Source organism: Podarcis muralis, chromosome 6 (assembly GCF_964188315.1).
Source record: "Podarcis muralis chromosome 6, rPodMur119.hap1.1, whole genome shotgun sequence".
Lineage (NCBI taxonomy): Eukaryota > Metazoa > Chordata > Lepidosauria > Squamata > Lacertidae > Podarcis > Podarcis muralis.
This window is the reverse complement of record NC_135660.1, coordinates 71358430-71372898: the sequence shown is the minus strand read 5'-3', so window position 1 is coordinate 71372898 and position 14469 is coordinate 71358430. Positions and strand designations below refer to the sequence as shown.

General features: G+C 39.4%; 1 protein-coding gene across 15 annotated transcripts in view; it reads right to left on the bottom strand.

The window, feature by feature from the left end:
- Positions 1-12190, bottom strand: part of HERC4 (HECT and RLD domain containing E3 ubiquitin protein ligase 4) — a 29198-nt gene extending 17008 nt beyond the window's left edge. For 3 of the 15 annotated variants that reach the window (XR_003706739.2, XR_003706741.2, XR_003706740.2), the window contains exons 1-10: positions 11881-12190; positions 8171-8259; positions 7180-7459; positions 5961-6120; positions 5369-5445; positions 4657-4878; positions 4059-4150; positions 2602-2732; positions 2031-2191; positions 906-982 (exon numbers count right to left, since the gene is read on the bottom strand). Coding sequence is in view for 11 of the 15 variants with exons in the window: in XM_077930537.1 (XP_077786663.1) it covers positions 906-982; positions 2031-2191; positions 2602-2732; positions 4059-4150; positions 4657-4878; positions 5369-5445; positions 5961-6120; positions 7180-7405 (1146 nt within the window). In the remaining 4 variants the exon portion in view is untranslated. Of the gene's footprint in view, positions 1-905; positions 983-2030; positions 2192-2601; positions 2733-4058; positions 4151-4656; positions 4879-5368; positions 5446-5960; positions 6121-7179; positions 7460-8170; positions 8260-11210; positions 11233-11414; positions 11521-11880 lie in introns of those variants that run through there. The other 12 variants (XM_028729402.2, XM_028729414.2, XM_077930537.1 and 9 more) reach the window with 11 other exon arrangements.
- Positions 12191-14469: the final 2279 nt, after the last annotated feature.

Below are 14469 nucleotides of genomic sequence, written 5' to 3'. Positions count from 1 at the left end.
GGCATTTCAAGGCAAGGTATCCTCCATCTAAATTAAAGGCTGAATGGGCTGTTTTTAACAATATGATATAACAGGGATGGGGAACATGTGGTCTTTTAGGTGTTTTTGAACTCCAGCTCCCCCCAGCCCCCACCATCATAGCCAATGGTCAGGGATGATGGGAGTTAAAGTCCCACAACACTTGGAAGGGTCAAAAGTTTCCCATCCTCATAGGTGGAGAGCCAGGATGTACATAACAAGCTGACATCACCATAATGGACATTCACATCCTGTGTGTGATATAGAAGGCATTTTTATTTTATTTGCTTGAAAAAATTATATTCTGCACTTCATCCAGGGTGATGAATAAAACATAAAATATACTGTGATGAAACAAAGCAGATAAAAATACATCAAATTTAAAACGGTTATAAAATTATATCTAAAGAATGCAGACAGTTCCAATAAAACTTTGTATTTCTATGAATCCATACTTCTAGTTTACAGCTTTCCCTAACTTAAAATAAGGATTGTCTCAGTCACTAAACTCTAAATATTATGTATGCACACCAATCCTCAAAAAGAAAGATTGCTTTGTTTAGGAACTGAGTTTTGCTTTATCAGCTAACAAAATGAAGCTTAATTTTCTCTAAACAATTTACAAATAACAAATTTCAGATACTTTAACACCAAATCCTAAAGCATTTTGACCACTTAAAATATGGAAAAAAAGTTTTATCTTAAGGTACAATAATACACAACTGAAGCTACACTAGTTGCACTATATTTTAAAGAATACTCTAGTGAAGCAAAAGGAAAGCAACACTAATACAAAGTCAAAGTTCCAAGTATCAGATTCAGTTCTAAGCACTTTACTGAGTAAACACAGAAGCCAGCTTATGGATTTTAAAAATGAGATGAACTACCTGTAGAGTAACGTAATGTGAAAAGCTTTGGTCTCCACCAGAGAAAATCCTATGTACATAATAATATTCTTCACGATCTATAATTAAAATAGCATGATGTTAACATCAAGAGGATAGCTTGAAAAGAATTTGTCTTTTATTTAGGTAGGAATGAAATTGAGGGATGCCACTTTTGCAAGAACATCAGGTAACTTTTGCCAATAGCAGGTCTGCATATTAGCATTTTACACCACACACAGCAACCTTCCTTTTCGAATCACATTCACAATTATTGCTCTGCACTCTCATAGATCAACAAGTTCATTCAGAGAAAAACTAGAGTTGACTTGTATGAAAAATGGTGCAGCATTTATTTATTTTTTTGGTAAGAATTTTTATTCATTTTCATCTTTAAACTGTTTACCATAGTTGCATTGATATATATCTTTGTTTACATTAGAGCATAACATGCTGTGATTATATATAATTAAAGTTAAAAGTAAAAAAGTAAAACAACACAACAATAAACAGATACACATTTCTGAATATATTAACAAAATTTTGTCAGTGTATATACCAAAATTATTAGTTATTATGTGTATTGCTTAGATCAGTGATCAAAATCCAAAGGTATTTTGTATCAACAACTATCAGAATTTATAGGAATTTATGGGAAGGGGGAAGGGGGGGAAATAATAAAACTTGTACTTCACGCACACCAGACTGTGCTGTAAACTATGGGTACTGTTCCACATTATGTCTCATTATTTCTGTAATCAATAAAGTCACACCAGACTGCAAAAATCTGTCATGTTTATTTTGGCCTCTTGCTACTTTTAATTTTGCTCTCTGTTTTTCTAATAATGCTGATTGCCAAACTGCATTATACCATTGGTTCATAGTTAATAACTGTAACGGTTTCCATGTCCTGGCAATGGTTGTTCTTGTAGCAGTTACTATGATATGTTAGGGGTCCTTGTTTCCAATTTGCAACATATTGGTGCAGCATTTATTGCTTCTATAGTATACACAAAAATCTCATGAGGCAAACCCAGTCCCTTACCCATTATCACAATATAACTATTCTTAAAATAATTCCCCCCAACACTCCAAAAATATATATACAACTAAAGAAAGCATTATTACCTGAATTTAGTGGGATGTCTCCATTATAAGGAAGCCAGTTTCCTTTCACTGGGAAGGGACTTTTCCTGTTACTGGTTGATCCCATGCCCAACTGTCCATTACCTCCAAGGCCAAAAGAATAAATTCTTCCAGTTGAAGGGACAAATGCAGATGTGTGCTGCCTAGTGCAAAGGAAGAATAGAAATTCAAGAAGTAAGAAACTGAGAATGCTGTAGTATATTACATATGCTATATGTGACTTATCTATCCCCAGTAATTTAAGAGAAGACAGTTGCAATGTTCTGTTCCGGGTATTAAGAGGGAGCGGCCTCTAAAACAGAACTTGTAATGCATTGAGATGGAAGGCTACTGTGCCTATAGAACAGCCTTCATGCCAATCCAATTAAGTAATTCACTGGGCTGCATAAACTAATGTGCTAGCTAACTTACAGCAGTCTTTTCTTTATAATGGCACATAATTGGGGTGCCCAACAAGATTTTGAGAATTCCACAGCAGCTAGAGGTAAACTTGCTTCTTACACTTTTCAAGTTGCTAAACACCCCATAAAATTATTCCATTCTGTGGTCTTACCTTCCACAAGCAATCTGTGTGACAATGCTCCCCATAAGTTCAAAAACTTTTCTTGGGTTTATCTCATGGCCAGTAGAGTTATGACCTAATTGCCCATAGCCTCCAGCTCCAAAAGTAAACACCCCACCTTCCTAAAAAACATTTGAAGTTAGAATGCAACTTGTAGATGACTCCAATACTTTTTATGTACAAAAATTAATAGTTACAACTGTGGAGAAGCACTAGATATTTGCCCTACACATATAAAAAATAAATTGCCTTTACAAACATGCTTATCTTCATAGATAGTTTAGTCTCTGCACAACATCCTCACTGTGTAAGAGTATAAACAATAAAATAAATTCACAGTAGTCCTGTACACCAAAAATAAATCACATAAACTTTTTTTAAAAAAACACAGATTTTTAATTTCAAGTAATAAAAAATACCCATGCAAAAAAATCATGTAATCTTTAGCTGAGTTCCAACTTAAAAACACATAGTTGATTAAAACAATTCCTAAATTAGTGATAATATCAGACTGGTAAACAAGATAATGTAAAATGCTATTAGTGGACATTGCGCCCTGTCCAATATAGTAGGACTACTATTTTCATTTTCATATTTGTTTCAAGAATGACTTCAACTGCAGAGCAAGAATTGCTCAAGAGAATAGAAAGTGCATTTCTCCACATTACCTGAAGCAAGAGTTCAATTTTGAATTTAAAATCCCACAGGTTTTTAAATATAAGCTTTACGTTATGTACTGAGAAAGCAAACAGTATTTGTTTACAAAAAACCTAAACTATTCTTCTGTTTGCAGATACTGTAAATGTCATATTCCAATTCTGAATGTAATGACAGCTGTGTAAATAAACCAAAGTATGTTGCATTAAATCAACACACACACAAGACTATAAACTGTGCTTCAGCACTAGCAAGAGAGATAGCATCCATCAGCGGAGCAGCCGCCCACATGGTTATTAGAGCTAGGCTGAATGCAATGGAATATTTCTAAACATGAACTTATAAAGCTCTGAAGGAAAATAAGCACAAGTTCTCCTTTCTTTCTCCCCTCCTCTGCAAGTCAGCAGCAAGTGACACATTACATTTCAGCAGCTCTCCCCCCGCCCCCCGAGCTTATATAAATGCTGGTGTGAGCAGGCCAATGCAACATGTGATCTTGGCAGGTTCACTGACGTTGCCCAAGCTAGTGGCTCAGTACAACTGTAATGTGTGAATCTTCCCTCAGATGAAGGGGTTGGTGCGGGAGGAGTTCACACCCAATATTGGGCAACCATTCACTCTTGACAACAGTGCAGGGTTACAAAAAAGCAGACCAACTGGTGACATGCACATGTTTTCTCTCCTACAGACTGCTGAATCCCTCACTACTGAAGCAGTCAGCCTGCATGTGAAAAGCTATCAAATCTACTAATTAGTTAAGAGTGTGAAATACAGTATTTCTACTACAGTACCTTTGTAAGAGCCGCAGTATGATCTTCTCCACAGGAGATGTAAACAATTTTCTGGGATCTTAGTGACTTTAGAAGATTGGGAACATATCTATCTGAAAATTGTAATAAATCAGGAAGTGTAATATACACTTTGCAACAAATTACATAAAATTACATAAAAATAAATAATATAAACTACTGATTTACTACTATAATAGTTTATAAACTATTATTATATTATATAACAAATAGCTCTGTTGCACTTTGAGGTTTATAATTCCACAGTACGTGTTGTTCAGAGAAGCACTACAGTGCAACAAATAGCAAAGCGCCTGGAAGTTATGTAGTATTTTATTCACTATTTTGAAAGTACCGTTATTTCCTACAATTAAAGCATGCAAAGCATTTCAAAGTTATTGCAGTACTGCACTGCAGTAATATACACAGTTCCTTTCAGCAACTTTCAGTTCAGTGGATTTCTCATCCACTAACACAGACGCTCCAAGCATCAATTCAGCAGAGGAGCATAATTTGATTTTACAAAAATAAGCACACATTATCCGATCATAACTAAAATGGAAAGTAATATAGTTCATAGTTTTAAATTTTGTGTACTTACCATTTTCATCATTAAGACCAAGTTGGCCAAATTTGTTGCGTCCCCACCCAAAAACTGCTCCAGAAAGAGTAAGCACAAAGCTATGTGCTCCGCCCGCTGTAATTTGCGCAAAAGGTATCCCTTGCAAAGATTTTATCCGTTGTGGGGAAGTCTGCTTTTTGAATTCATAACCTAAACCTAGTTGACCATGTTTGTTCTGTCCCCAGGAAAAAACTTCACTACCTGTTAAAGAAAAGAAAAGACACACATTTAAGATGAAGAATAACTGTAGGAATTTACGTCACTCTAAGAATTAAAATTACTCCACTATCATACACAACAGAATTCAAATGGTGGCAATAATTTTTCAGCCAAGAGAAAGGAGTACTTTTGAAATTAAATGCAAAAGAAGTAGGGTAGGCAACAAGTCCGTGAGTTACCACACACACATTTCCAAATAAAGCCCAATTCTCAATATATTAATAGTTCCAGGTATTGCATGGAATCTCTATACATTTTAGAATTTGGAGATCAGTGGCAAACATAAATGCTCATAATACACATTTCCGTTCCTTAACATGAGCAAAGCTGAAAACTTGTTTACTCTTTCTGTCCTCTCAAAGCACTGGCTATTTTACGATGTGAAATGTTTAGTGTGGTTTTTTCTATTGTCATTGTAAGAGTATTTTAAATTTATACAGAAAAACAAGCAGACAGTCCAGAGATTGATTACCTTTGGAGAGTGCAAGGGAATGATAGTAGCCGCAGGCAACCTGCACTATTTGGATGTCTGACAAGCTTTTTATGTTTCTGTAGGAATAACAAGACATAATTAAATGAGCAGCCTTCGCACAAAATGCTATAAAAACACAAAGCTTTATTTCCTTACAGAAAATGCATCTTAATCATTCCAGATATTATGTGGCATCACGGCCATATGCAACATTACGGTTCAGTGTGATGTAAATGAGCTGCAGAAGTGTTGGACTCACATGCTACCCACTCCTGCCTGCATAGCTCAAGAGTCATTTGGAAGCTTTCACTCTCACTTTTAGTAAACCCCAGTTTGCCATATCATCTGCACCCAGAACTGGGATTAACATTATCTATGGCTAGTTTAAACAAGCCAGATTCATAAACTACTAATAGTTTACTGTTGACTTGTTAAACTAGCCATACAAGTTTGAGCTTGAAAAATTACAAAGATGCAAAGATGAAGCAATAAGCCCTTTTTACAAAAAGCAAAAGGAACAATTTTTCTAAGATGAAAGGTTTTTTTTATTCCAAAAAACAACAAAAAAGCTTATGTTATCATTTAGTTTTACCTGGGCACTCTGGTATACTCCTCAGTTCCAGGCAAGCCAAGTTGTCCATCTGCAGCAAAACCCCAAGCATAGACTTGACCACTGTCATTTAATGCTAACGTGTGGGCTTCTCCACATGAAACAGCTACAATATTTTGAGCATCCAAGGCACTCACCTGCTCTGTAATCAAGAGAAAAAGCAGCATAATGTTACATTGCTCTTGCCCAAACATTTCCATGATGGACTGCACAACTGAACTAGCAAAAATGTGTTCCTACAAACATGTCAGATCTCCTTTACCTGAGGTCAGAGGTGCTACAAGCCACAATTCACTGGCTTGTAGGAAACCACTTCACTATTAATCTGTGCCTAATAAGGATTGTAGTTTTTCTTCCTCTCTTAAGAACCAAACTTATGCTACCTATATATTTTCACCCTTGGGTGAAGTAACTGCTTTGGTGGGGGAGGTATTTTTAATCACTAAAGTGACACAGCGGATGCTGTCTCTCAGTGCCATGGTCCCTATCCGATTGAGGGAGCCCCAATAAAAATCGAAGATTGTATCTCCTGAATCATATGTAGTTGCACCTTAGTAGCTATCTAGTGAATTCTATTTTAGAACAGAGTTGAACACTATAGTGCTATCAATCAGCAGCAGTACATGAGGTAGACACAGTGGCAACTGAGGACTAGGCAGTTTTGTAGACTAAAGCATTTTCAATAAAACTATTTCTAGAGACCCCACTTCGTATTACCAAAAATTACTTCATGTTTAGTCCAATTAGTGTGTCATTGGCATAAATAGAAAAAAGTACCTCAGTGGTTCCAAGCACTGAAATCAAGCTGCTGCTGCTTTAAGAATTTAAAATATAACACACTTAATGATCAACTAATGTTAATACATAATTTCTCAGACAAAAATAAAAAGTCAACAATACATTTTAAATACTGTCTCTGAATGGGCTACAGTTCTCTAGAAATTAAAAATAATATAAAAAACAGATCTCCAACAATTTCTTAACAAAATATCTTGTTGTGTTTTCAGTTCCATATAAATAGAGGCTTTCACGCAATAGCAGTGGTACAAAAGTCAGAAGGGGAAAAAGAGCAGGTCCTAGAAGCTCTACTAATTCTAGAAACACTTCCATAATCTAAGCATCTGCTGCTGCAAGTATAACTGGCACCCACATACAGAACCTAAAGCAGTACGATTATCTAACAGGCACTGTTTTAACTTACCTGGTCTTTTCCTGGATTTTTCATGTCCTAATTGTCCTAAATCATTACATCCACATGTATACACAGTCCCATCATCCAAGACAAACACAGTGTGTCTTAGTCCACAGCCTACATCTCGAACCTTTTTGTTTATGAAAAAGTTGCATCTTCTGGGTTCTAGGACAACTTCTTCATCAATGCCCCCCAATCCAAGCTGTCCAAAAGAGGCATTTCCCCAACATAACATGTTGCCAGCCCTCTCAATGATCTGCCAGCTTCAGCATTCAAATGTCCAGCATCACTGTAATGGAGTAGAAAATAAGTTAGTACTAGAATACAGGTGACTTGGTATTTATAATAGGATTCACAAATTTCATCTCTCAATTATTGTGATTAGCCCAAATAAAAACACTAAGAATTTCACATCTCATTAGAAGAATTCTATAGCAGAAAAATGTAAATATGACTGTTACATGTTCTCTAAAATATTAATCATCTAATTTTAAATAAGAATTTTAAATAAGAATTTTGCTAGAGCTAGTATTTTTGGACCTCTAAATATAAGAATTGCAAACATTTATTGCAGGCCAAATGTGGTTGCTATGTGTTACTCCTACAAGTGAGTAAGATGCAAAAAGGCATAACCAGAACTATTATGAAACCAGTAATGGCAGCAGGGTAGAAAGCACCACAACAGCAAATCTGAAAGGATTTTTTTGTGCAAGACAATTTTTTGTGCTGACTATAAATTCAGCATGGAGATTAAATTTTCTGGACATTTGAGACTTGGAAAAGAACAGTTCTCTCTTCCCCACCATTTTTACACATTTTCTTTCATGTCTTTACATTTAAGTCAACCCCTAAGATTATATTTAGCCCAATCCTAAGCATGTTTTACTTGATAAGTAGATCCCACTGAGTTCCATGAGATTTACTCCTAGCTAGGTATGCATTGGATTGCAGCTTTAGACTGAAAACCGCAAGACAGTTAACAAAATCCAGCCACACTTACGAGACACTCAAGATGGTGCTGCCAAGAGCTGGAACATACTTGTAAAAAAGTGGCCTTCAGACATCCATGCCAATCACGGCAAATTCAACCTATGTTATAAGAACATAATTAGGTAAAAGTTATGGGAATTCACATTTCTCCAAACCCAATCACATATTCCCCCCGCCCCACTTGAATATCACTGAAAATAGAATTTAAAGAGAGCCCCTAGCTGAAAAAGCATGGTAAATCTTCGCTTCCTCCAGTATCAACCATTCAGGCCCTACAACTGGCAGGGGGGGTGCTGTTAGTGGTGGTTCCCCTTATGTGGAATACCCTTCCCCAGTTAGGTATGCCTGTCTTCTTCATTATTAAAATGCAAGAGGAAGTGAAAAACATTCCTGTCCACCCAGGCATTTAGTGGCTGAAAGAAACAGTTCTTGGCAACCCTGAAATCATTAGATATGAGGCTATGTGACTGGTTTTAACTTTTTTTTAGATCTTCTAATTGTTTTTAAATGTTTTGAAACACGTCTTTCAATTTTCATTATATTGTTTTATTGCTTGGTTAATTGCTGCCTTGAGCACCTTTCAAAGAAACAGCAGGAGTGAAATTTAATAAACAACAAAAATAATAATTAGATTAAAATGTGCTAGAAAATATATATCACCCTTCTTCAGAAAAAATAAAAGGGCTTATTCTACTTTCAGTGCAATGAAACAGGCACACAGCAACACAAGGTTACTCAAGCAGATCCAGAGAGTTTTCTATATAGCTCTCAGCACGCTTATGCATATTTCTATGATTTATTTTCACCATTTCTTTTAAACAACTTAGATCCTAGATATCTGAAAGACAGCCTCTATCCATACTCATCTTCTCAGGTGTTAAGATGTGCAGAGGGAGCTCTCTTGGTAGCTCTGCCATGCTTAGAAGTGTGAGAAGTGGCAGCTTGGGAGATGGCTTACTCTGTGGTGGCCCCTAAATTATGGACTTCCTTCCCATAGGGGTGCATCTAGGGTCTTCACTATACAGCTTTCACCATATGCTGAAGAAGACACTCCTCTTTGTACTCACCTTTGATAGTTAAGTTCTTTTGCTGAATTTATACTGTTCCATTTCATAGGATTTGGCATAAAACAATAGGAATCGACATAAAACAATAATGACGAGGCTAAACAACCAGATCAATATTTTTGAACACTAGATACAAGGAAGTCTTTATCATCCACTAGAATGAACACTATTAATGGCAATATCAAGCAAATTTATTCTCTCACTAATTCAGGGGCTGTCCTGTCCTGCCATGCCATATAGTTGTATAAACATTTTTATTATTAGAAGATTAAAAAGCAAAAATTCCTGAATTAGAAAGGGTGCGGGGGGGGGGCGGGGCGTAATACAACAAAGCTTTACTGTATTTCTTTCTATTTAGGTGAATAATGGTTTGTTTTAGTCATACACCCAATAACTCTGAAAAGATTTACTGTATGAACCTAGAGCTTTCCAGAAGCACCTACAGTATGAATCATTGTTGCTACATCACTTATACGAAGCACAGTACTGCTGTGGATGAACACTAGCAATATCTAAATCTCCAGATGTCTAAAGACTAGGGGCTTATCCACATCTTTTGCCCCACTCTTTCTGCACTTTGCCCAGCAGCAAATTGGCAGATCTCTAAGCACAGATATTACATGCTGACAAGGCGTCACTACTGTCAGCAATCATGCTGTAGCATTCTGTACTAACTGCAGCTTCCCGATTTCAAGCATGAGGGAAGCCCCACATAGAGCACATTGATATGGAGGGTAAACTTACACACAAGAGCTACTTTCTGTCAACTATGGATGAAAAACAGTGCAAAGCCAAGTTCCAAAATGGTTTTTTAAAAAAGGACCACAACTTCCATTTTCAAACTATTGCACCTTCCAAAACATATCTCCTTTATGCCTACCTCCATTAAGCTCACAACTTAATGTAGCAGGGAGTTAATGTATATGTCCTGATCCACATGTGTAACTACTGCATCACCATAAAAGTTTTAAAATTCAAAGTATTTCAAAGATGAAAATTAGTTGGTATGGTTAAAGGCACACACAGATGATTTATATTCTAAGCCATGGATGGGGCTTACCAAACTAACCCTTCAAAGGGTGTGTAACTCTGACTTGGCAGCTGCAGTTATGAAACCACTCTGACTAGTACCAAATAAATTGCAAAACACCCACTTGCAACTCAACATACCTTAAGCATGTCTAATGGGGAGAAGGAGAAGAGAAATGCTATGATTTGCTATCTCTGTGGTTCTAGGTTAACAGGAACTGTTGCACTAAAAGAATCATTGGATGAGGGAGCACTGTGGCTACAATATTATGCTCACTTACTTGGAAGTAAGCCATACAGAATATGATGAGACCCACTGAGTAACCAGTTGAGCTTATAGAGTTTATCTAGGTCAACCTTTTAAGCATTGGCTGAAGGCTATGTGTTTGGACAGGTAGCATTAAAAAGTGAGCACCTTCTGACACAGGGCTCAAGTCAAGTCTCCAACAACTTTACAGTAGCTCTTTTGTCCCGTCCCCCTTCCCATTTTTGGTGAAGCTGGCGGAGTTTGACATTAGTAAACATCCAGATGTAGGAGAAGCATAGTTGCAGTCCTAGATACACTTATTTGGAAGTAAGCATCATTGAGTACTACTGGACCTACTTGAATAAAAGGCTGGAGTGCATATTTTCTGTAAGGTCAGCTCTTTCAGGCCTTGACAGATCATTGCCCTGAACAGAGGTGAAATTGGCCCTCAGTTTCATTTCAAGCTCCTTCTCTCAAGTTTCAGCTTTCATTTCAATACAGAAGCCCTCTGTACTTCTGCAGCAAGGCTAACTAGGATTCCCATCTAGATGGGTATTTTGGGAGTTTGCTGTATTATCTTATTTTGAATTACTGTACTTTTAATGTATATTTAATTTGAATTTACTATGCAGTTCACAGCTCTGGTAACCTTTGGACTAACAGTGGCTAATAAATAAACCGTAACATTGCTGTCACTTGTTTCTTACTTGTATGAGGAAAAGCATATTGGTAGCCTTCTAACCAACTGCTCACTAAGAAGTAAAAAAGAAAAGAAAAGCTCTTGCCTTCAGATGTCCCTTCCAATGATGCAAAGGTCACTCAGTAAGCACTGGGTACTTATTAACAAAATAAGAATGTAAATATATTTAAACGAGTACTGTACTGTCTTCACTTTAGGTATACCCAACTACCTGTATGTAGGCTCCGGCTATTCTAGGCTGCTGGTGTTTTAGTCACGAAAACACACCATCCTGCATTTGCTCAACACAACGGTTTTTTCATCTAAAAGGCCTGCGACTGGATTCAAAACATATATATAATTATTTAGCAGGGTTCGTTCTCCCCAGAGGTTTCGGCAGCCCTGCATGTGGAGCGCCCCACTTTTTCCTCACGCACCCCTCGGGAAGAGGGGCGAGTGGCAGCTGTCAAACCCCACCAGACCCCAAAAGGCTCGTTCCTGGCGGCGCTGCCCCTCCGCCCACCGCCGCCTCTTCGTGAGTCACGAGGAGGCTGAAGAGAAGCCCCCCACCCCGACCGAGGCCCCGGAGAGCCCCAACTCTCTCCCGCAGGCAGCCGGGCTCCGCTGACCCTCCCCTTCCCCTCTTCCAGGCCCCGCGCTCCACCCCGAGGTCCGCGCTCTTCCGCCGGCCACCTTACCAGCCCAGAAAGCCCGCTTTCTCCTCCGCTTCTCCACCCCCGAACACAGCGTGAACCCCCTCGGGAAAACACACACACAGCAAGGCCGCCCTGCCCTGCCCGACTCGCGGCAGCCTCCTGCGCGACAGCGTCCGCCCCCGCTTCTCTCCTCCGACGGAGGAAGCTGCCGGGCTGACTCGGCCCGGTGATTCCACCCCAGGCGGGCCCCGGAGTGCGGCAGCGCCGAAGCGGGAGAGCAGGCGGGCGGGCGGGCGCGCGCGCCGAGAAAACAGGCCCAGCAGCGCCGGCTCGCCTTGCTCGCTCTCCCTCGCAGTGCGCAAGCGCCGGGCCCGCCTGCGTCGAGCAGCCGAGGCAGGCGGGAAGCACGCTCAGGCTCAAGGGCTCGGGGGAACTTTCCCCCTCGTGTTGCTTTCGCTGAGGGGGGAGAGATGGGGTTGCTTATTACCTACCCCCTGGCTTGCTCTCTAGAAGCTGAGGGAAATGGTAGCAAGTCCTTTCACGTCTCCACACACTTTTTAAGTAACTCAGTGGGACCCACTTCACTGCGGAGTAAGTCCCCCACCTGCTTCTGAGTAAATTAGGATCAGGGCCCAGGGCTATTTTAGACTGCAAGGCTCGTAGGCAAAGGATGCCGCCTTTTATAAAATATTGTGGGGGGGGGGGGGAGGTAAGCCCAGCCCCGCATAATCGATCACAAGACGGAGTGGGTGAACACTATTTGAATAGCAATGCCCATTAATTTGGGGGGAGGGAGGCCTCAATTTTTTTATTGGGGGGCCGAAGTGACCTCAGCCCCTAGGAATTGCCTCCTATGGTCTTAGGGCAGTGCAGGGACTTGCCTTTTCTGCCTACTATTATGTTAATACTGTAAAACGCCCAAATATATTTGCTGAGGGATGCCCTATAATACGGCTTAAAGGCATCGTAAAAACAATTTTGTGACAGTAATTGATTCCCACAAATTTGCATACGACTAGAAGGAATAGTTCTGAAGAATAGCGCCCATGGACTTCTTTTGTTTCTTTGTTTTCCTATGATGCGCACACACATGTCACAGCAGGCACCACCAGCAGCAGGAGAGAAGTTTCCTCCCGTGAGAAGGAAAAGGGAAGGTCTGTTCTAACATGCTGCCTGCCATCTGTGGTTTTGGCAATTACTTGTATGGAAAGTAGTTAACATTTTTTTAATTCACTGGTTAATTGGAGACACGTTTCAAATCAAGCAGTGAAAAGTGCTAAATTGACACTAAATGGTTAAACTATGAGTAAAGCAATAATAAGAAAGCTCACGATTGCAGCCTAAGACACTTACCGTATTTTTCGCTCTATAAGACGCACCAGACCACAAGACGCACCTAGTTTTTGGAGGAGGAAAACAAGAAAAAAAATATTCTGAATCTCAGAAGCTAGAACAGCAAGAGGGATCGCTGCGCAGTGAAAGCAGCAATCCCTCTTGCTGTTCTGGCTTCTGGGATAGCTGCACAGCCTGCATTCGCTCCATAAGACGCACACACATTTCCCCTTACTTTTTAGGAGGGAAAAAGTGAGTCTTATAGAGCAAAAAATACGGTAATATACCTGTTTCTGTTGGTATAATTGTAGGGAGTTTGAATGTGATGCAAGGCTCTTTATTAAGGATTTTTTCTCTAGCTTTCTGCTGTGCTTGGTCCTTAATAATTCAAAACTTGCTTTTTAAAAAACTGAACCAAATTATCTGTTTTCCATTTGTAACTCAGTCTAATTAACCTCCACATTATAGGCGGCATTCCTTTGTTAGGCAGACTGCATGCCAGGATAGTTGATAAAGTGTTTCCTCAATAGGAGGAAATGGTCAGGAAATAATTAGAGATCAGAACTGTGAAGGTGACACATTTCATTTCTAGCAAATGCTAGATTAAGAAATATATGTGAAGGAACAAAAGAAGCAGGTTTTCAACCAGAGGGTGAAGAGAGAAAATTGACCTGAAAGCTACAAGCATCTTGGGGTGCAAGGTGCATCTCTTAAGGAATCTCATGTAAGGTAACAGATCTGTTGCCTGGTTAGAAATGTATGTTCTTTGCCTTCAAAGCACATATTACAAAATTATCCTCAGTTTCCAGTGCTCTCCAAAGCAAAACAAAAGCAGTTAGCACTGCCCCTGGAACTTCTCATTATTTGGGGAAGTGGGATTTAGAATCAGGTTGTAAATTCTGTGCTGCCTATTCAAACGTTCATATTGTTATAAGGGGTTTTTTTTGGTGGAGAGGGGACCCAAGAAATTAATGGAAGTCAGAATCTAGGTACTATTTGGAGTAAGATTCCAGGCCAGTGGAAAAATGCAAGCTATTACTTCCTTTCCAAGCCAGGGCTTCACCTGGGAAAGAGGAGTTAACATGACAAAAGGTGTTGATGGGCCATCAAAGAGGAATCCTTAGGCCTGGGCAGACAGAGGTTGCCAACCTGTCTGGGAGGGGGTTTGATGTGAAACAAAATTGTGCTGGTTTTGAAATGAGAGCTTTGAAGAAGCAGGGGCCACATGGAAGAATGGTTTCCCTGAACAGAAAAGGGGCAGAGTTCCTGGGCAAGGGATTTTCCGGAAAGAATAAAGGA